We start from the raw sequence: 21783 nt of genomic DNA on the forward strand, positions 1-21783 counted from the left end.
CCAACAAGTTCCGTGGACTTCTGCTTTAAATAAACCCCTCTCCCCAACCCCACCCCCCCGTGTTATGGATTAAAGGAATGAAAAGTACAATCAAGCATTCCTTATTTGTCTGACTTTAGGTGCGGAAAGCCCTGCGGAGCGCAGAAGCTTATGAGAACTTCCTACGCTGCCTTGTCATCTTTAACCAGGAGGTGATCTCCCGTGCGGAGCTGGTCCAGCTTGTGTTTCCTTTCTTGGGGTAAGTGAACGCCGAGAGAGAGAACGGGGTCTGATTCCTGGTCAGGGCGCTCAAACTTCTGAAGGCTTCAGCAGTCCAAAGTAAACAAAGGGTTCATTGCAGCGCTTCTTTTTTTTAATTGTGAACAAAGAAATACTCTGTGGTTCAGTCTATTTCCCTGAGTCAAAGATGCAGCATGACCAATTTCCAGACTATAACGATGTGTGATGCAGGAAGCTGGAAGATTAGGAAATGGAACTTTGAGATGTAAAGCAAGTGGGTAGTTGTCATCTTCAAAAAAATAATAAGCCATAAAAAATTGCACAGTGCGTGTCGTGTGTTGGGAAGATATTTTTTGGCAACTCACCTCCAAAAGTTGTATGGCAAAGGTTTCTGGTGACGTAATCTGATTTCCGCACTACTATTCCTTTTTACTTTTCACCAGCTGGGGTGATGAGGACCTGCTGACCCTTTCCTGTTCACGACAATGACTGGCGACCAGGTTATGTTTGGAATTATGGGGCTATGTTAACATGGTCCTAACTCATCAGAATGCAAATGTTTAGGGTTGTTGATGCAACCTACAAATTGGGCATTTCCATTTGTGCACAGAAGCAGTATCATTCTCACCCAGTGGGTTTTATAACCTGATACAAGTAGAATTTTCAAAAGTCATAGCCTTTTAAAATTGATTTTCGTCAGCCAAGACAACCAGTTGGAGATGGTTTGATTAGTGTAAGAATTACCTGTTCGACCTCAGAACTAATGCAAGTATTTTACAGGGGGAAAAAAACTGTGTGCCTATAAAACTAAATAGCAAACACCTTTCTTGTGGTTTTTTTGGCTTCAGATAACAAGCGCCAGTACTTGGGGTGGGCTCTCTTTAACTTACTGCTGATCTGCAAGCTGTTTAATTTGGACCAAGCCATTTGTCCTGCCTGCTCTTACGATGTTACATCAATTACTCAAGTAATCCATTCAAAGTAACGCTTCCCCCAAGCCTAAAAGAAGAGGGTGGTATATGCAACTAGTAGTTTAACAGTTTGATTCCGAGGTTAAAGAAAGTAAAATAAAATTTGCAGTGTATTGTTTATAAATATTAGACTTTGTTGTATGCCTGCTGATTTAAATCTAGCTTTGGATTTATGCAGCCTATGTTGTGGAACTTGTCACTGTTTAGTTGCACATATAAATGTACTAAACTGACGTATTGTAGAGCTTTTAGTTGATGGGATTTTTGATTTGATTTATCACTGTCACATGTATTAATATACAGTGAAAAATACTGTTTCTTGCGCGCTATACAGGCAAAGCATACCGTTCATAGAAGGAAACGGGAGAGTGCAGAATGTAGTGTTACAGTCATAGCTAGGGTGTAGAGAAAGATCAACTTAATGCGAGGTAGGTCCATTCAAAAGTCTGACAGCAGCAGGGAAGAAGCTGTTCTTGAGTCGGTTGGTACGTGACCTCAGACTTTTGTATCTTTTTCCCGACAGAAGAAGGTGGAAGAGAGATTGTCCGGGATGTGTGGGGTCCTTGATTATGCTGGCTGCTTTGCCGAGGCAGCAGGAAGTGTAGACAGAGTCAATGGATGGGAGGCTGGTTTGTGTGATGGATTGGGCTACACTCACAACCTTTTGTAGTTCCTTGCGGTTCCGCAAGGATTGTCGATGACAATCTCCTTCGTTTTGTTGACATTGAGGGAGAGATTATTGTCACCGCACCAGTTCACCAGAAGTGCATTTTTGGACACTGTGGGTACAGTTTGATTGGGAGAGGGTTTGAGCCTGAGAACCTCCATTTCTGTCAACTTCCCCAACAGAGAGCAAGGAAAATGTTGAAAGACAAGCCATCCTGTCCACTAGGTTGGGCAGGTGACTATCAAACCAGAAAGGAGATGAACCAAATTTACTTTTTGAATTGTCCCATATTTTCTTGCAGGAAGTTTCCGGAGCTCTTTGTCTGGTTTAAGAATTTCCTGGGTTATAAGGAGTCCTCCCACATTGAGGCATTTCCGAAGGAGAGAGCGACAGAGGGTATAGCAATGGAAATTGATTACGCTTCTTGTAAGCGACTTGGTTCAAGTTATCGAGCACTGCCCAAAAGCTTCCAACAGCCCAAGTGCACTGGCAGAACTCCCCTCTGCAAAGAGGTAAGGACATCAATATGAAGTTACTTCACTGAAGGTTCTTGCGACTGAATATGTCCAGCATTTCCCTAGATGTCTGGAATAGGAGACTAACCCTGAGGCTGATTTCTGACTTTGCTTTAACACTGTTGTCCGGGGTGGGTGACGACTTGTGGAAGAGTTGCTGGTGTAAAGTATTACACCCCTCTGATTTTATTGCCCAAGCAGTTCCTACTGTAAGCCACTATCTGGTAAATGATTGTGCGGATCTAGTCACTCACCACAAAAAGGAAATGATTTTACTCTGAAGGCTGAAGATTAACTTTGCACTACCCACACAAATGGTAAAATGTTAATGTGAATTCAAAGAAGTGAGAACTGGAAACTTATATTTCAGTCATGTTTTATTGGTGATGAGTTTTGTTGTTTATACTGGGCTTCGTCATATCCAAAGATACTGGTAGTTTTATACGTGGACATTGGTAGTTTAGACATGGACATTGGCGAGGAATTTGGAGCTAAGGTGGGTAAATAGAGTTGAATTGCAGATCAATCAGAAACATCTTGAGAAATAGGAGCAGAAGTAAATCGTATGGCCCTTGCGCCTGCTCCACCTTTCAGTAAGATCATGGTTTATCTGATTGCACAGTGGTTAGCACTGCTGCCTCACAGCGCCAGGGACCTAGGTTCAATTCTGGTCTTGGGTGACTGTCTGTGTGGAGTTTGCACGTTCTCCCTGTATCTGTGTAGGTTTCCTCTGGCGAGCAAAAATCTGTAACTCATAGAATCATAGAATTCCTCCAGTACAGAAGGAGGCCATTCGGCCCATCGAGTCTGTACCGACCACAATCCCACCCAGGCCCTATTCCCATAACCCCACACATTTACCCTGCTAATCCCCCTAACACTCGGGTCAATTTAGCATGGCCAATCAACCTAACCTGCACAACTTTGGACTGTGGAAGGAAACCGGAGCACCCGGAGGAAACCCACGCAGACACGTGCAAACTCCACACAGACAGTGACCCAAGGCCGGAATTGAACCTGGGTCCCTGGCGCAGTGAGGCAGCAGTGCTAACCACTGTGCCATACGTGGTCATCCTCGTACGTATTCAATGACCCAGACTCACTGTTTTCCCGGGAAAAGACTCCCAAACACTAACACTTGTGGATAGATTATGCTTTCTTACCTCTTTGTTGCTTTGTAATTGTTACTGATACGTTTACTACAGGTTCTGAATGATACGTGGGTGTCCTTTCCGTCTTGGTCTGAAGACTCTACCTTTGTTAGCTCAAAGAAAACACAATACGAAGAGCACATCTACAGGTGTGAAGATGAGAGGTTTGAGGTAAGCAGATGTGTTTTTTCCAAAAATAGACATTATTCATAAAAATATGTAAAATTACATTCCATAATAATTCAAAGTGGACATTGCCTAAGGTGCAATACAAAATCTGTCCAAACAGCATGTGGCACTCTGGTTTGCTTCAATAAAATTGCAATTAAACATGATATTTAGAGGGTACATTCCGTGACAAAGATATCAGCCAAGAGGTTTCACACGGTTTCTACCCCCTCGATATAACAAGGCAGATGGATCTTAGAAAGTGTTCTTTCCCAATGAGCTTTGGCACTGGCTGCCTCAAATTTTAGTGCATCCTCCAGCACGTAGTCTTGGACCTTGGAATGTAGTAGAATCATAGAATCCTACAGTGCAGAAGGTGGCCATTTGGCCCATCGAGTCTGCACCGACCACTCCCACCCAGGCCCTATCACATAATGTGGAGATGCCGGCGTTGGACTGGGGTAAACACAGTAAGAAGTTTAACAACACCAGGTTAAAGTCCAACAGGTTTATTTGGTAGCAAATGCCACTAGCTTTCGGAACAGGCCGTCCCTTCGTCAGGTGGAGTGGAGAAATGCTCACAAACGGGGCATACAGAGACACAAACTCAATTATTGAGTTTGTTGAATTATTGAGTATCCAAAATTGAGTTTGTGTCTCTGTGTGCCCCGTTTGTGAGCATTTCTCCACTCCACCTGACAAAGGGACGGCCTGTTCCGAAAGCTAGTGGCATTTGCTACCAAATAAACCTGTTGGACTTTAACCTGGTGTTGTTAAACTTCTTCCCATCACATAACCCCATGCATTTACCCGAGCTAGCATGGCCAATCCACCTAACCCGCACATCTTTGGACTGTGGGAGGAAACCGGAGCACCCAGAGGAAACCCACGCAGACACAGGGAGAACGTGCAAATTCCACACAGACAGTGACCCAAGCCGGGAATCGAATCGGGGTCCCTGGCGCTGTGAGGCAGCAGTGCTAACCACTGTGCCACCGTGCTGCCCAAAGTCTCTAATATTCAGCTGTGGACTGCTCTTTGCACTGGAAAGACCAAGGTGTTTCGGGCAGACCAAAGCAAGGATTTTGATGTTTCTCCAGCAGCAGTTGACCTTTGCCTCGGAGTGTGTCCCCAGTAAGCAGGCATGCTGAACAATCCTGTGGACACAGGCACCTACCCACACACACAACACTGAAATGGCCACTAGCATTATGTTACCCATTGGAGTGCAGTCAGTGGATATTCGTGTTGGGGAGACTCATGGGTTGGAACTGTTATTGAAGAGAAGAGGCAAGCCACTATGCCATCTAGTGCTCATCTCTGAATTTACACATTTTACACGTTGCAATATTCTGACTGGTGAAGAACTGATGCAAAGCTTTGAGTTTTCTTTCCTTTACTGACTGGTTACATTTTTCTTCTGTATTGAACCTTTGACAAAAGAATAACATTCCAGGGGGATCACGTGATGTAAGTGCAGGAACAACTGCATTTCGTGAGCTCTGGCACGACTCATTCTTTTAATCCATTTTTTATCATGATGCACAACCCATAATTATCCAATCCAGACGTGTATAATCTATACTATGATCCTGAAAGATCCAGGCTACACTTTGGCAAAGGGGAACTAAGTTAAGTCAAAAAGATCCTTGTTTGATCGATGCTGATTCCTGGGATGGTAGGTCTGTCACATGAGGAGAGACTAAGTCGGTTAGGATTATATTCACTGGAGTATAGAAGAGTGAGAGGAGATCTCATAGAAACTTATAAAATTCTAACAGGGTTAGACAGGGTAGATCCAGAAAGAATGTTCCCAATGGTGCGGGAGTCCAGAACTAGGAGTCACGGTTTGAGGATAAGGGGTTATTCTTTTAGAACTGAGGTAAGAAATTTCTTCACCCAGAGGGTGGTGAATGTGTGGAATTCACTACCAGAGAGAGTAATTGAGGCCAAAAAGTTGTATGATTTCAAGAAGAAATTAGACATCGCTCTTGGGGCTAAAGGGGTCAAGGGATATGGGGGGAAGGGGGGATCAGGATATTGAATTTGATGACCAGCCATGATAATGAATGGCAGAGCAGGCTCAAAGGGCCGAATGGCCTACTCCTGCTTCTGGTTTCTATGTGTTCGGAGACGACCGGGGTGAGGCACGGTTCACGGTGGCGGTGAGGGGACCTATGCTTCGGTGATGCTGTTGGTGTTGAGTAAAAGTGTGGACAACAGTCTCGGCTCCCCGGCACAGATTTTTGGTGCTCATGTTGATAAACTGCGAGATGTCCCAAAGAGAATGGATGATTGGAGATGAGAATCCTGTCAATGGAGAGGGCAGTTTCCTCAGTAAAGACTCACCTTCGGTCCTTGGAGATCCTACTGCATGTTGTGTCATTCATCCTGGCTGACTCGGGGAGATGGGGCCGGAGAAGGGGTATCCGTGCACCCGGTCTGCCGAGAGGCGCTGAGGATGAATCCCCAGCCAAATCTGAGAATTGATTGCCATGCTTTCACAATTTGGATTTGAAGACTGGGCATCTTGAGTTCAATGATGCACATTGGGCGGGATTTTATGGCCCCTCTCGAGCGAGACCGGAAATTCCCACCCGAGGTCAACGGACATTTCCATTGTCCGCCCGCTCCGATTCTGTGGCAGACGAGCTGGTAAAATTCTGATGATTGTATCCGGTTTGCCTAGGGCCGGTTAACGACGCCGACCACCGTTCTTACATTATCTTGTCCTTGGTGTTCGTCGAGAAGGATTGGAGGTGGCAGGACGTGTTGGGTCCTTGCCACCCGCCAGGGCCTAGGCTTTTCTTTGCCAGGACGACAGTGGCAGAGGCGCAGAGGCTTTGGTGAAACTCTGGATGGATCCTGGATGTTGCTCGATGATCCAGTCATGGCTTTGGTCTTTTCGAGCTCTGTGTTTGATTATATTACCCTGCAGTTCATCAGTAATCCTCAACTTTGTTCCGTTGAGATTATAATCCTGATTTTGTGATTCTGTCTTTTATCCTGACAAGAGTGTCTGTGTCACCTATTATCCGGTCATATTGTGAAAAGCAGATTGTCTATTTGGTTTTTTGATGGTATTCGTCCACTGGCGTGCTCCAGTGGTGAAATGAGGGAGGCCCTATTTAATTGTTTGTAGGTCTCCTCCTCTCCGTGAGGAATGTATGGAGTTACTGTATAACACACGAGTGGTGTGGTATTTACCTGGTATGTTTATTCTTTTATGTGCTGTAATCCATGCATTTACACTGAGGAAGACAACTTTAGTACCCTTCACTTTAGCTTTTAGATAAGATGAGTCGTGCCACAACAGGCTGGCGGGTGGGTAGTTTGGTGTAGAGATGGTTGGTATGGTCTATTAAGTCCTTGTTGTGAGTAAGGAAAATTCCCCGTTAGATCTATTGGGGTTGTGGTTTTCATCTTGGGATTAGGGAATCCTTACTTGTTTCTCGAGAAAGTACAGACAAATCATGCATCCTAGACAGGACTGAGCTTTTTTTGTCATTGGGGTCTCTGGTGTTGCTGGAATGGGGGTGTTAGGTTCTGGTGCCGGGCGGAGCTGATTTACCCTTGGACGTCTAGCCTTGTTAGGCTGGTCTTCTATTTTGGTTTAGATGCGCTGATTATTTGATTGCCTGGTTCATGAAATGGATGGTGGGTATATTATCCGGTTGCTGGAGTTTCTGTGATGGGGAGGGAAGTGGGTCGAATCTCGTTGATAGCGGGGCCTAAATGATGCTTTTGGGGTACCCAGAGAAAGGGTAGTTTGCTCTGTTCATTGTATAGGAGTGATGTGAATATTTTAGTGTACCGTTGAGCAGGCTAGGGCAGTAGTGGCTGTGTTTATCTGGGACAGGTGGAGGGTATGTTGGACAGGGGAGTAGGTTGCCCTCCCCGCAAGAAGTCCCCTTCGGGGGCTTCTGGACTGCTCTCTCTCTCTCTCTCTCTCTCTCGAGACTTGGATCCACTGGGATGTAGTGTCCTGTTATTTGCAGGACCTAAGAGCGAGTCTGTGGACTTCGGTTCATTGTTGTTGGAGTCTCTTTTTGGGTGGAGATTAGGCCGCTTGGAGGAGTGACCTACTCCTCCAAGTGGTGGTGGGGGTAGTGTCCTGTTCCTTGTGAGGTTGGGCTGTCCTATTCCTCATATCCTTCCTATAAAAGAGTATGTGGAAAAACCACATCTGGTGTCTATTGGATAATCCTCTCTCCTCTCTCCCTAGGGTTTCCTTCCTTTATCCAAGTGGGTGGGGTGTTGATATAGGCTCTGATTTGTCATGGGTTAATCCTGGAGGGTTTTGCTTGTCTTGTTGGGAGGACAGTTAGAAGCAAATATTGGTATATAACTGAAGATCGCTTACTTTTGCCTGAGAACTGGTACATACGCTGTGCATTATTTATCACTTGAAATCAGGGTGTTTGGTATTAAGGGAAATGATGATTATAGAAGTTTTGAGTGGTGATCTGATTAAGGTGTTTGAAATGTTCAGACGATAAGAAATGGCAGCCAGAGTAAGCCTTGCAGTTCCTCCCCAGCATACTCTGCCATTCATTTGGATCATGGCTAATCATTGACCTCAATTCTACTTACCCACCCAATCCCTACATTCCATAATTTTCCCTGGAGTCCAAACATCTATCGATGTCAGTCTGGAATATACTCAGTGACAGCATCTACAGCCACTCTGGGTGGAGAATTCTGAAGATTCACAACCCTTTGAGTGAAGAAATTCCTCCTCATCTCAGACTTGAATCATCAGCCCCTCGCCCTGACACCGAGTTCTGGACTCTCCAGAGAGGAAAACAAACACAGCATCCGCCCGGTCAAATCCTCTCAGGATCTTCTATTTTTTCAATGCAATCACTTATTATTCTTCATAACCACTTATTAATAATGACCGTCTCAAGGGCAACTAGGGATGGGCAATAAATGCTGGCCAGTCAGTGATGCCCAAGTCCTACGTTTGAATAAAAAAGAGTACAGGTCAATTCTAGTCAATAGGATTAGATATGGTACATTATGAAGAAACTTTCTTTTGGTTGATGAATGAGGAACACTTGAGACATAATCTTAAAATTAGAGCTGGGTGTGATTTTGTGTCTAAAGTTTATGCTTTTGTTAAAGGACATATTTTAGTTAAAACAAAAAGTTCTATATAAAAACCTGTCAGTAGGGTGCGCTGGAGACGGAGTCCTTGATGTATTTCTCCTCTTGTATAGAAAAGGGTCAAAGGGGTCTTCCTGTTTTGATGGGCAGTTCAGAAGCAGCTGTGTGTGTTTGTATTCTTAATTTTTTAAAAACACTTCACTGGGCGATTTGGATGTGAAGTTTGGATTTACTTTCTCAAACAAAGGGGAACACCCTCTCATAACTGACCTATAGTTTTCTCCTTTCTGTCTCTTTTGTGAATAGTGGTATTACATTTCCAATCCACTGGGACCGTCCCAGGATTGTAGGAATTTTACTATCAATGCATTCACTATCTCTGCAGCCACTTCCTTTTAAGACCCTAGGATACAGGCCATCAGGTCCAAGGAACTTTTCAGCCTTTAGACCATTAGTTTTCCTAACACTTCTGCTTTAGAGGTTGCGATTGTTTTAAGTTCCTTCCTCTTTCTTTTGCCTCCCGCTTTTTCACTATTCTTGGGATGTGTTTTGTGTGTTCAACGGTGAAGACAGATGCAAAAGTTCAATACCTCTGCCATGTAGGGCGGCACGGCAGCACAGTGGTTAGCACTGCTGCTTCACAGCGCCAGGGACCCGGGTTCGATTCCTGGCCTGGGTCACTGTCTGTGTGGAGTCTGCATGGTCTCCCTGTGTCTGCGTGGGTTTCCTCCGGGTGCTCTGGTTTCCTCCCACATTCTGAAAAAACGTGCTGGTTAGGGTGCATTGGCCCAAACAGGCTCCGGACTGTGGTAACTAGGGGAATTTCACAGTAACTTCATTGCAGTGTTAATGTACTTGTGACTAACAAATAAACTTTAAACTTTTCCATTGTTAATTTCCTAATCTCGCCCTTCTAAGGGACTAACCCTCACTTTCACTACACTTTTCCTTTTTCTATAGTTGTAGAAGTTTTCATTATCCGTTCATATATTTCTTATTAATTTTCTGTCATACTCCATGACAGAGGCATACTCCAAGAGGAGGCATGAGGGGCTGAATGGCCTTTTCCTGATGTTCCTATGAATGGTTAGTGATTGGTGACTTAGTGCTGAGCTGTGTGCAAAAGGCTCTAGTTATTTCTGTTGTACGTAGATTGGCTGTCCTGTGGATTTTCAGTTCAGCGCATTGCACACATTCCGGCTGCAATATTTTTGAAGCATAACACATGGGAGCTGGATTAGGTTTCACTGTTTAGGACCTGATGACTGACCTATAAGGAGTATCAACTGTTACAAACTCTGAAGTTATTGTCGTATCAGGATTAGGATCTCTATACTTAGACTACTTCCAGTTAGTAATTCATGCATTTTAGATCATGTGTAATTTCACTATTGGAATCAAAATGATCAGCTAATATTTTACCTTGATCCCTTCCAGGCCATTTTGGCCCTTAACTTGCAACTATACTTTAAAACAAGCAATTGCTTCGATATTTCTGCCCATTAAAATGTAATCCTGTATTAAAGTATTATTACTGTCTTATTACTTTTTGTTATCCTTTTAATTCAATTTTTACAGAGGAAAATATGAACTTTGTGTGTTATGCCATACACCATTTTCGGCTGTACAGTGGTTAGCACTGCTGCCTCACAGCGCCAGGGACCCGGGTTCGATTCCCGTCTTGGGTCACTGTGTGGAGTTTGCATGTTCTCCCGTGTATGCGTGGATTTCCTCAAGGTGCTCTGGTTTTCTTCATACTCCGAAAGACGTTCTGGTTAGGGTGCATTGACCATGCTAAATTCTCCCTCAGTGTACCCGAACAGGCGCCGGAGTGTGGCGACTAGGGGATTTTCCCAGTAACTTCATTGCAGTGTTAATGTAAGCCTACTTGTAACACTAATAAAGAAATTTTTAATGAGTGAACTGAAGTTTGCTCATGGACCCAACAGTCACCAGTCATTTATGGACTGTGCAGGGCACAATAATTTAGGTTCTACTTAAATAAAGTCTCCATACCCTTCTGTCGCACCCCCTTTGTCCCAGGAACAGATCATGTGGGTCATACCATGGTCTGGTGCAGTGGGTCTCTCTGGAAAAGTGGACGCTAAGAATCCGATGTCTGACTTTTACTTTTCGAAAGTTCCCTGGCAATTATTTTTTTTACATAGGAGTTGAAAACTTTATTGACCACGTTTCAGAACAAAACCCAAATTCTTGCATTTTTTTGGCACAGCTCGACGTCGTCTTGGAAACGAACCTAGCAACGATCCGTGTCCTGGAGACTGTTCAGAAGAAGCTGTCACGGATGTCAGCGGAGGACCAAGCTAAATTTCGTCTGGACAACACCCTTGGTGGCACTTCAGAAGTCATTCACCGTAAGGCCATTCAGAGGATATATGCAGACAAGGCTGCGGACATACTTGACGGCCTGAAAAAGAATCCTGCAGTAGCAGTTCCCATTGTGCTGAAAAGGTAGATTCAATCCTGCAGTGTATTAGAAAAGTACTTTAAATGTAGTATATATTGAAATCGAGGTACCATTGTTGTAATGTATGCATTGTATATATTTGGCACTGGTGTAATAAGATTATTAATAAGATTAAATGAATGCAGATATCTCTGCAACAGTTTCTATACTGGATTAAGAGGTTCTAGTTTGTCTCAATGCATAAATGCCTTGACCCTAAGATGTTGGCAATGTTGATGAGTTTGAATCCTCTGTTTTTGTAATGCAGGCGCTACACCCATCTAGGATAAATGGGTTAACACATGAAAATAGCAGTCACAGGCACGCCCTGCAAACATATTAAACATTTGTTTGCTGATGTTTGCCAACAGTAAAAGCTAAGTTAAAATGTGTTCTCAGTTATACAAAGCAGCTGATTGCAGGTTGAATCTTTTGTAACTGAGGTGACCAGCCCCGGCCGAGGAAGTAGCTGGGTTATGGTGCTGTTCTTTCGTTCACAGAATGGTTACAGTCCAGGAGGCCATTCAGTCTGTTGCGCCCGTGCTGGTCCTCCATAGGAGCAAGTTACGTTGTGCTATGCCTCTGCCACAAATATATCCATATATCCCTGTAGCCCTGCAACGTTTTCCTTTTCAGATGATAATCCAACTCCCTCTTAAATGCCTCGATTGACTCTACTTCTATCAGTCTGTTGGGCAGCGCATTCCAGATGCCTGCCGCTTGCTGCGTGAAAATGTTTCTCCTCGTATCTTCCTTGCTTCTTTTACCAATTAGCTTAAAACTGTGCTGAACTGGTCTCAATCATTCCACCAACGGGAACAGGTTTTCCCTATCTACTTTGTCCAGATCACTCTATCAAATCTCCTCATAGTCTTCACTTCTCCAAGGGAAATACTCATCCTCTCAAGTCCCTATTTCAGCATCTTTCCGATGAAGGAAGTGGTTTCCATTCTTGATCGTTATCCATTGACTGTATATACCTATGATTCTCCTGAAACCTGTTCCAATTGAAGTCAGAATTAGGGAGAGAGAGATTGTGTTGGTGAAGTGAAGACAGGGCTGAAGTGGTCAAAAAACCCCACTGTCATTTCTCGTTGACTTGCACATAAAGAAAGGCAACTTGGGTGAGGTACTAGAGCATTGTTACTACCCGCGGAACCAGAGCCAACAGTCTCCCTCTTCAGGAGAGAGGGGGAAAGCAGTAAAGGAAATTTGAAGGGACTAATCATAGTGTGCAGGACACTGATTCTGAAACAGGACTACCTTTTTGACGTTCAATGGCATTACCATCACTAAATTCCCACTATCAACATGCTGGGGTGTGTTAAATACTGTGGCTAAAAGAGCAGGTCAGAGGCTGGGAATTCAGCGGTGAGTAACTCAACTCCTGACTTCTCAAAACCCGTCCGGTCAGGAGTATGATTTCTTGTCTGGATGAGTGCAGCTCCAATAACACTCAAGAAACCCGGCACCATCCACGACCAAGCAGCTCCCTTGATTGGCACCCCATCCTCCATTAAACATTTACTCCCTCCACCACTGATGTAAGTTGGCAGCAGTATGTGCCACCTACAAGACATTGCTGCAACTCATCAAGGCTGCTTCCATAGCACCGTCTAAACCTGTGACCTGCAACACCTAGAAGGACATGAGCCGGAGATGCTGGGTCAAAATCCTGGAACTGTCTTCCTAACAACACACTGGGCGTAGCTGCAGAAGTTTAAGAAGGATAAAGCATGGTATTAGAATGAATTATTATAACTTTAATCTGCAGTTCTATCTGTCCTCTTTCTTTTGACTTCCTTTCTTTGATCTGCCTTTTTAATCAGGAGGTCAGCAAAGTGCTGCCACATGGGCCACTCCGAAGTTGGCTGCCAGGAACTGTTTGACAGTGCCCGAGGGTGACTTTCTCCAGTTTTCTCCATGACCCACTGCTAGCTGTTTTGTGATTGGAAACTGGTTCTGGAGGTTCATGGATATATTGGCTGGAATTCCCTGGCCGTTCATGTTGGCGGGATTCTCCGGTCCCGCTCATGGGTTCCCCGCCAGCGTGGGGTGACGTCAATGGGAATTCCCATTGACAGTGGCAGGACAAGAGAATCCCACCACTAGCAAACAGCACGCCAGCTCCCATGGCTGGGAGGCCAGAGATCTCACCCATTATCCTTGGTGACAACACGGTGCGGCGCCCAATACTTTCCCTCTCCCATCATTTCACCAAAGTTGCTTTTTGATTTGCTCTTTTTGCTCCTTTCTCATTCACTTGTGCGAATTGTAACTTGGAATCCTTCATTAAATTGTTCTTTTGTCTTCCCTCTTTAGGTTAAAAGCAAAAGAGGAAGAGTGGCGAGAAGCACAAAGGGGTTTCAATAAGATTTGGAGAGAGCAGAATGAGAAATACTACCTGAAGTCTCTTGATCATCAGGGAATTAACTTCAAGCAGAATGACACCAAAACTCTGCGCTCCAAAAGTTTGCTGAATGAGATCGAGAGCATATATGACGAGGTACATTGCGCACTTGTAACTGGTGTTGGTTTGTTTTGGGAGAGGTGGAAAGTGTCTACTGATTTCTAACTGGTGACTTTGAGGTGTAGTGGGAAAGACCTACTGCTAGCAGTGATGGGATGTGTCGGAATTATTTATTGACCACTGCAGTTTTGATCTCAATTTTCCCAATTTTGTTTGTTGGACTGATCATTCACTGAGAAATGTGAGCCATTTCTGTTTGCCGATACCCAAACTTACTGAAAGATTGTGACTACAGTCAGTTTGCTGGGATTTCCTCACATATTTGCTGGCTGTTGCGGAAATTTGCTCATCAGTTGGAGCTGGAAATGACAGAGTAGGTCAAGGTGGCAAACAGCGCAGGCAACTTTCAGCAGCCGGAGCAAAACATAGTCTAAGCATAGCTCTGTATAGCTGTAGAAAAATAGGAACAGCAGTAGGCCATTCGGCCCTTCGTGTCTGCTGCGCTCTTCATGATTATGGCTGATCATCCAATTCAATAACCCATTCTCTCTTTCCTTCCACATTCTTTGATTCCTTTAGAGCTATATCTAACTCCTTGAAAACATACAATATTTTGGCCTGAACTGCTTTCTGTGGTAGAGAATGCCACAGGCTCACCACTCTCTGGATGAAGAAATTTCTCTGCATCTCAGTACTAAATGGTCTACCCCTTATCCTCAGATGTGACCCCTGGTTCTGGACTCCCCCGCCACGGGGAACATCCTTCCTGCATCTACCCTGTCTAGTCCTGTTAGAATTTTATAGATTTCTAAGAGATTTCCCCCTCATTCTTCTAAACTCCAGCGAATGTAATCCTAACTCACTCAGCCTCTCATCATCCATTGGTCCTGCACTGCACTCCCTCATTAGCAAGGACATCCTTCCTCAGATAAGGAGACCAAAACTTCACACAATGTTCCAGGTGTGGTCTCGCCAAGGCCCTGTATAACTGCAGCAAGACATCCCTGCTCCAGTACTCGAATCTTCTCGCTATGAAGGCCAACATACCATTTGCCTTCTTTACCGCCTGCTGCATCTGCATGCTTACTTTCAGTGACTGGTGTACGAGGACACCCAGGTCTCGTGACACATTACACACACTCAATCTATAGCCATTCAGATAATAATTTGCCTTTGTGTTTTTGCTACTAAGTGGATAATCTAACATTTATCCGCGTTATACTGCATCTGCTATGCATTTGCCCACTCACTCAACTTGTCCAAATGACATTGAAGCATCTATGCACCTTCCTTGTGCAATTGCAATTTTCTGCTTCCGTTAACACTGCTTACAATCTTGCCTATCTTTGAGTCATTGGCAAATTTGGAAATGTAGTTTTCAGTCCCACCATCTAAGCTGTTATCAAATACAGCAAATAGTTGAGGCCCCAGCTCAGATCCTCAGAGAAGACCAGTTGTTGCATCCTACCCATTCGAATACATACTCGTTATCCTGACTCTGTCTCCTGCCACTCAGCTTGGATCCTAACCAGCTCAGTAATTGCAATTCCACAAGCTTCAGCTTTAGCTAGTCTCTTAAGAGGCGCGTTTTAAGTTTTCAAGTAGCCGTTGAGGTTATGAGTCTTGCATTGCTTGGTATGGTGGGGCATTAGGGCGCTTATCTTGGTGTTTAGTAGCAAAGTGATTTCATGCCTTCGGTTCCTTAAACATTTATGAATTGGGCTATACTCTACAGGAGGCTACTACCCGAGGCATAGGCGCTTGCTCTGTCAAATTGCTTAGCAATAACCTTTCTGTAGCTCCTGCCAGAAACTTTAACTTGTGTCTTTGGGCCCAATTTTACCATTGCAGTCGTGCCCAAAACGTGGTAAAGTCGGGTGTGAGGCCATTAACACGATCCGCGCCCGCGTTCGGGCAGCTTGCCACTTTACCGAAACCCGGGAATGGCAGTGATTCGATTCGCGCCCAGAACTGGCGCAACGGCGATTTAAATGCATTTGCATGCATTTAAATTGAATTAATGAACTGCCCACCCAACTTTACCACCGCGTTTGCCAACCCAGAACCGCGCCATAATGGACCTGCCAAATAAAAGTCTGAATCGGGCACTCCAGCTGCTGAAGAGCGAGTTCAGTGCTTCCAACGGCTCCCTGACTCAGATCAGTGGTGGTTGGGGGGGCAGGTGGGTCAGATCATTCTCTGGTGGGGGAGGGGAGTGAGGCCAGATCATTGTCTGGGGGAGGGGGGAGCTCTGCTGCCACTCTGCGGGCGATCGGTTGGGGGGGGGGCGGGGGGCAGGGGTGGCGATCGGTCTGGGTAGTGAGGGGGTGGATAAGGGGGACAGTGCTGTGTGTGGGTAGTGGGGGGGTGGATAAGGAGGGCAGTGATGTGTGTGGGTAGTGGGGGGGTGGTTAAGAAGGACAGTGCTGTGTGTGGGTAGTGGGGGGGGTGGATAAGGGGGACAGTGATGTATGTGGGTAGTGGGGGGGTGGATAAGGGGGACAGTGATGTGTGTGGGTAGTGGGGGGGGGTGGATAAGGGGGACAGTGATGTGTGTGGGTAGTGGGGGGGTGGATAAGGGGGACAGTGACGTGTGTGGGGTCCATCGCTCCGGCTTTTCGCTCCCGGGCCGCTTTCTCCATTTTCTGCGGCCCGCGAGCGATCTGACACGGGCGCGCTTTTTCAAATTTTTTCCAACTGCGCATGCGCAGTTCAGAACTCCGATCGTTTCAGCTGCGCTAAGCCCCGCCCACAGCGCGAATGGGACTGGGGATATTTTTTTCATGCTGAGTGTGTATGGGGGGCGCCTGAAAGCAGATCTCCAAGTTGGATCTGAATTACGCCCAGATTCAGCACTTAGAATGAAAATGGTAAAATCGGGCCCTTTGTGTCCGGTTGATGTTATCCATTCACTGAGTCTACTGAGTCCAGTCTACTGAGCATGTCCTTCACAAACATTGGAGTTTGGCATAGTTTTCATTTCTGGCTAGTGATGGGTGTTTATGCATCATTGATTCTAATCCACTACCCGCAGAAAGAAACCGCACCCTGTCTTTGCTTTGTAAGTGCACAAACTGTCCCCTTATACAGTTTTAGTTTGGAGGACTATCAGGTGAGATTTAATGGTTGGTTCCACAGAGGGGCCAATATCACTGAGACTGTGAAAAATTCAAATCAAACCTTTGTTGGCAACTTGAAAATAATTGAATTCAGGAGTGTTGTAATCTCTTACAAAACTGCACCAATTTGAATATCAATGCGTGTCAGTTGTGGCTCAGTCAGTAGCACGTTCACCTCTGAATCAGATGTTTGTGGGTTGAATCCCCATTCCAGCAACTTGACCACATAAAGCTAAGCTGACACTCCACTGTCGCCGCAAGAGATTGCTGCTCTATTAGAGGTGCTATCCTTTGGGTGAGATTATAGACCTCTCAGACAGATGTGATCCTGTGTCGTTATTTTTAAGAGAAGCATTTGAGTTCTTCCTATAGTGCTATCCCTCAACCAACATCACTAAAAACACATGATCTGATCGTTATCTTATTGTTGCTGTGGGCTCTTATGCACAAATTGCCCGCTGCATTTTCCTACATTACAACAGTGACCGCACTTCAGGCATACTTACTGGCATTTTGGGACATCCTGAGGCAGCAAAGGGTGCTATATAAATACAGGTCTTTCTCTTAAAATGACAGGTATATCAATCCAGCACCTTTAACGCAACAAAATTGGAAATGCATAAAATAAACATCAACTCTTTTAACAGATTTAATTTTGATTTGATTTGATTTGATTTGATTATTGTCCTCCGGGGTTTCCTCCGGGTGCTCCGGTTTCCTCCCACAGTCCAAAGATGTGCGGGTTAGGTTGATTGGCCATGTTAAATTTACCCTTGGTGTCCTGAGATGCGTAGGTTAGAGGGATTAGTGGGTAAATATGTAGGGATATGGGGTAGGGCCTGGGTGGGATTGTGGCCGGTGCAGACTCGATGGGCCGAATGGCCTCTTTCTGTGCTGTAGGGTTTCTATTCTATTCTATTCATGTATTAGTATACAGTGAAAAGTATTGTTTCTTGCACACTATACATACCATTCATAGAGAAGGAAAGGAGATGGTGCAGAGTGTGGTGTTACAGTCATAGCTAGGGTGTAGAGAAAGATCAACTTAGTGTGAGGTAGGTCCATTCAAAAGGCAGCAGGGAAGAAGCTGTTTTTGAGTCAGTTGGTATGTGACCTCAGACTTTTGTATCTTTTTCCCGACAGAAGAAAGTGGAAGAGAGCATGTCCGTGGTGTGTGTGGCATTCTTAATTATGCTGGCTGCTTTTCCAAGGCAGCGAGAAGTGTAGACAGAGTCAATGAATGGGAGGCTGGCTTGCGTGATGGACTGGGCTTCATTCATAAGAACATAAGAAATAGGAGTAGGCCATCAAGCCCCTCGAGCCTGCCCCGCCATTCAATAAGATCATGACTGATCTGATAGTGGATTCAGTTCCACTTACCCGCCCGCTCCCCATAACCCTTAATTCCCCTATTGATCAGAAATCTATCTACCTGTGACTTAAACATATTTAACGAGGTAGTCTCCACTGCTTCAATGGACAGAGAATTCCAGAGATTCACTCCCCTCTGAGAGAAGAAGTTCCTCCTCAACTCTGTTCTAAACTGACTCCCCCTTATTTTGAGGCTGTGTCCTCTAGTTCTTGTTTCCTTTCTAAGTGGAAAGAATCTCTCTGCCTCTACCCTGTCTAGCCCCTTCATTATCTTATATGTCTCTATAAGATCTCCCCTCAGCCTTCTAAACTCCAACGAGTACAGGCCCAATCTACTCAATCTCTCCTCATAAGCTACACCCCCTCATCTCCGGTATCAACCTGGTGAACCTTCTGTGTACCCCCTCCAAGGGCAATACATCCTTCTGCAAATAAGGGGACCAAAATTGCACACAGTACTCCAGTTGCAGCCCTTGGAGTTTGTTGTGGTTACTGTTACTTATTTAACGAGTTTTACGTTGCTTTTATAAATGTATGTCTAATCTTTCTTCCCCTTCTGTTTATTTGTGGCATTTTAGCGACAAGAACAGGTGTCCGAAGATCACACGCATGTCGCAGCCGGTTCTCATTTAACCTTTGTTTACGAAGACAAGCAGATCATGGAGGACGCAGCCTCTCTCATTATCCATCATGTGAAGCGGCAGGCTGGGATACAGAAGGATGATAAGTACAAAATCAAACAGATCATTTATCACTTCATCCCTGACCTGTTGTTTGCTCAGCGCGGCGAGCTCTCGGACGTAGAGGATGAGAAAGAGGACGACGAGGATGAGGAGATGGACATTGACGAGAGCACAGGGGCAACCAAAAAGCACAATGGCATCGGCAGTAGCCCTTCCAAGCCAAAGCTGATGTTCAGCAACACCGGAGCCCAGAAGCTGCGGGGCTTGGACGATGTGTACAACCTGTTCTTTGTGAACAATAACTGGTACATTTTCATCCGGCTTCACCAGATCCTGTGCTCGCGACTCCTGAAGATCTACAACCAGGCGGAGAAGCAGATTGAAGAGGAATGCAGAGAGAGGGAACGAGAGATGCTAACAGGAAAACGGGACAAAAATGACAGTCCTGCTATTCAGCTACGACTGAAGGAACCGAGTGAGTATACTCAGGAGTCTGAGAGATCTTTCCCCATTAGGAAATAATAAATAGTCACTTTATTTTTCCGCCATTAACACAGTCTGACAGGATCTTTGTAATATGTTTTGTATTACTGAAAAGAAAGATGCTGCGGAAGTTTTTCACCTTGCACTCATCAGAAAAAATGCAAAATAGGGGAGGCAGATGGCCTAGTGGTATTGTCACTAGACTATTAATCCAGAAACTTGACTAATGTTCTGGGGACCCAGGTTCCAATCCCGCCACGGCAGATGGTGGAATTTGAATTCAATTAAAAAAAAAAATCTGGAATTAAGAATCTACTGATGACCATGAAACCATTGTTGATTGTCGGAAAAACCCATCTGGTTCACTAATGTCCTTTAGGGAAGGAAAGCTGCCGTCCTTACCTGGTCTGACCTACATGTGACTCCAGAGCCACAGCAATGTGGTTGACTCTCAACTGCCCTCCAAGGGCAACTAGGGATGGGCAATAAATGCTGGCCAGCCAGCGACACCCATGTCCCACAAATAAATAAAACAAAATGCCAAATTTCAAATAATCACAACAATTTATACTGTAGAAGAAAGGTCTGCTAATTAGTTGGCAAGTCAACTTTAATTCGCTGAGTTGTTGGCATGGAGAAAGCAAGGTTGCTCCGTGACTCCCACGTGTTTCAGCCAACCAGCCAACTTGCCAATGGGGGAAATTTCCACACATTTAATTTTGAAAATTCCTAGGTGATGAAGGTTTACTTCTTCACGGACTAAGCAGTGTAGTTTGTTAACTTGTCTCGTGATCAGAAAATACCTCACTTCCATTGTGTTGAAAAGCCTTTGCTGGTTTTGTGCCGATGAACTGAGAGAGTTTACAGAGGATCACACAGAACACGAGAAACAGATCCATGCTGGTGTTTTCTTTTATTCGTTCATGGGACAAGGGCATCACTGGCTGGGCCAGCATTTATTGCCCATCCCTAGTTGCCCTTGAACTGAGTGGCTCGCTAGGCCATTTCAGAGGACAGTTGAGAGTCAACCACATTGCTGTGGTTCTGGAGTCATAGGTAGGCCAGACCAGGTAAGGATGGCAGAGTTCCTTCCCTAAAGGACATTAGTGAACCAGATGGGTTTTTTTCATGGTCATCAGTAGATTCCTAATTCCAGATATTTTTTATTGAATTCAAATCTGTCATGGTAGGACTCGAACTCGGGTCCCTAGAACATTAGCTGGGTTTCTGGATTAATAATCTAGCAATAATACCACGAGGCCATCGCCTCCTCCATATGAGCCTGAATTTGTAATAGTGATGCTGACACTAACCTAATGTTTGAGTGTTTTGTGCAGAACATATTTGGAACTACAGAATCCCCCAGTGCACAGACTGCTCTGACTGGAGGTGTATTGGCTCCACTGCCTGTATGAAATCTGTTGTCATCATAGTGATTCCCCAGTAAACTGCAATTCATTCTGAATTTTACTTGGCATATTTTTCACTCTGATACATTGATATTTAATACTGTGATAGCACTTCTGGTAATGTGACTGGGGAAAGTCTCCCTGCAGTATGTGTAAAATGACTAAAAACAGCAAATTGTGTTGAGGAAGAGAGCCTACCAGTATCCGTGGTAAGGCTCTCACCTCTGAGTCGAAAGATTCATGCCCACGGCTGCATGACTTGAGCAAATAATTCCAGCTGCAGTTCAAGTGTAGTAATGGATCTTGCAATGTTGAAGGCTAAATCCTCTGGATTAAGGCATTAAAGTGAGATCCTGGGTGGGATTTTCCGACCGTGCTCGCCCCAAGGCCGGAAAATCCCGCCCAACGCATGGGTCCGTCTCCCGCCTGCTACGATTCCCGCGGTGGGCGGGACGGGAAAATTCCGGCTCCTGTTCTGCTAATTCAGGTGGATGTTAAAGGTAACTATGGCACTATTGCAGGAAATACAGGGAGTTCAGCCACTCTCCTGGTATACTTCCCTTCTTCAACCAGTACCATGGAAAACGGTCATTCACTTCATTGCTGTTTGTGGGATCTTGCTTTGTGATCAGCTACACAACAATAACAATTTCACAACTTTATTCATTCTGTACGAAGCGCATTGGGATATTCCTGAGACAATTCTTTCACAGCTGCACTGTTCTGGTACCAAGAGCGACAAATAAAGTAAAGGAGGGAGTGACCAGTTTTGTTGTTGTAACTGTAATCCTGTCAAACAATTAACATCAGCCTCTGCCTTCTCAATGTCACATTCTGTTTTGGGCTTGTCACTGGAGAAGAACATTGTAATAAGTCTTCGGAGGCAGAAGTCCCTTCACCAAAATCCCTTTATTTACAATTCCAACAGCAGTACGCAGAGTGCTATCAGTCAGCAGTCTACCTTCGGGAGTGCCAGAGGAA

General features: G+C 44.9%; 1 protein-coding gene across 2 annotated transcripts in view; it reads left to right on the top strand.

The window, feature by feature from the left end:
- The window catches only part of sin3aa (SIN3 transcription regulator family member Aa), a 140719-nt gene that overhangs the window by 81695 nt on the left and 37241 nt on the right, over positions 1-21783 (top strand). For both annotated transcript variants that reach the window (XM_078200169.1, XM_078200170.1), the window contains exons 10-15: positions 120-238; positions 2159-2369; positions 3578-3694; positions 11034-11272; positions 13590-13773; positions 18806-19385. In XM_078200169.1, coding sequence (XP_078056295.1) covers positions 120-238; positions 2159-2369; positions 3578-3694; positions 11034-11272; positions 13590-13773; positions 18806-19385 — 1450 coding nt within the window. The remainder of the gene's footprint in view (positions 1-119; positions 239-2158; positions 2370-3577; positions 3695-11033; positions 11273-13589; positions 13774-18805; positions 19386-21783) is intronic.

Source organism: Mustelus asterias, chromosome 29 (genome assembly GCF_964213995.1).
Source record: "Mustelus asterias chromosome 29, sMusAst1.hap1.1, whole genome shotgun sequence".
NCBI lineage: Eukaryota > Metazoa > Chordata > Chondrichthyes > Carcharhiniformes > Triakidae > Mustelus > Mustelus asterias.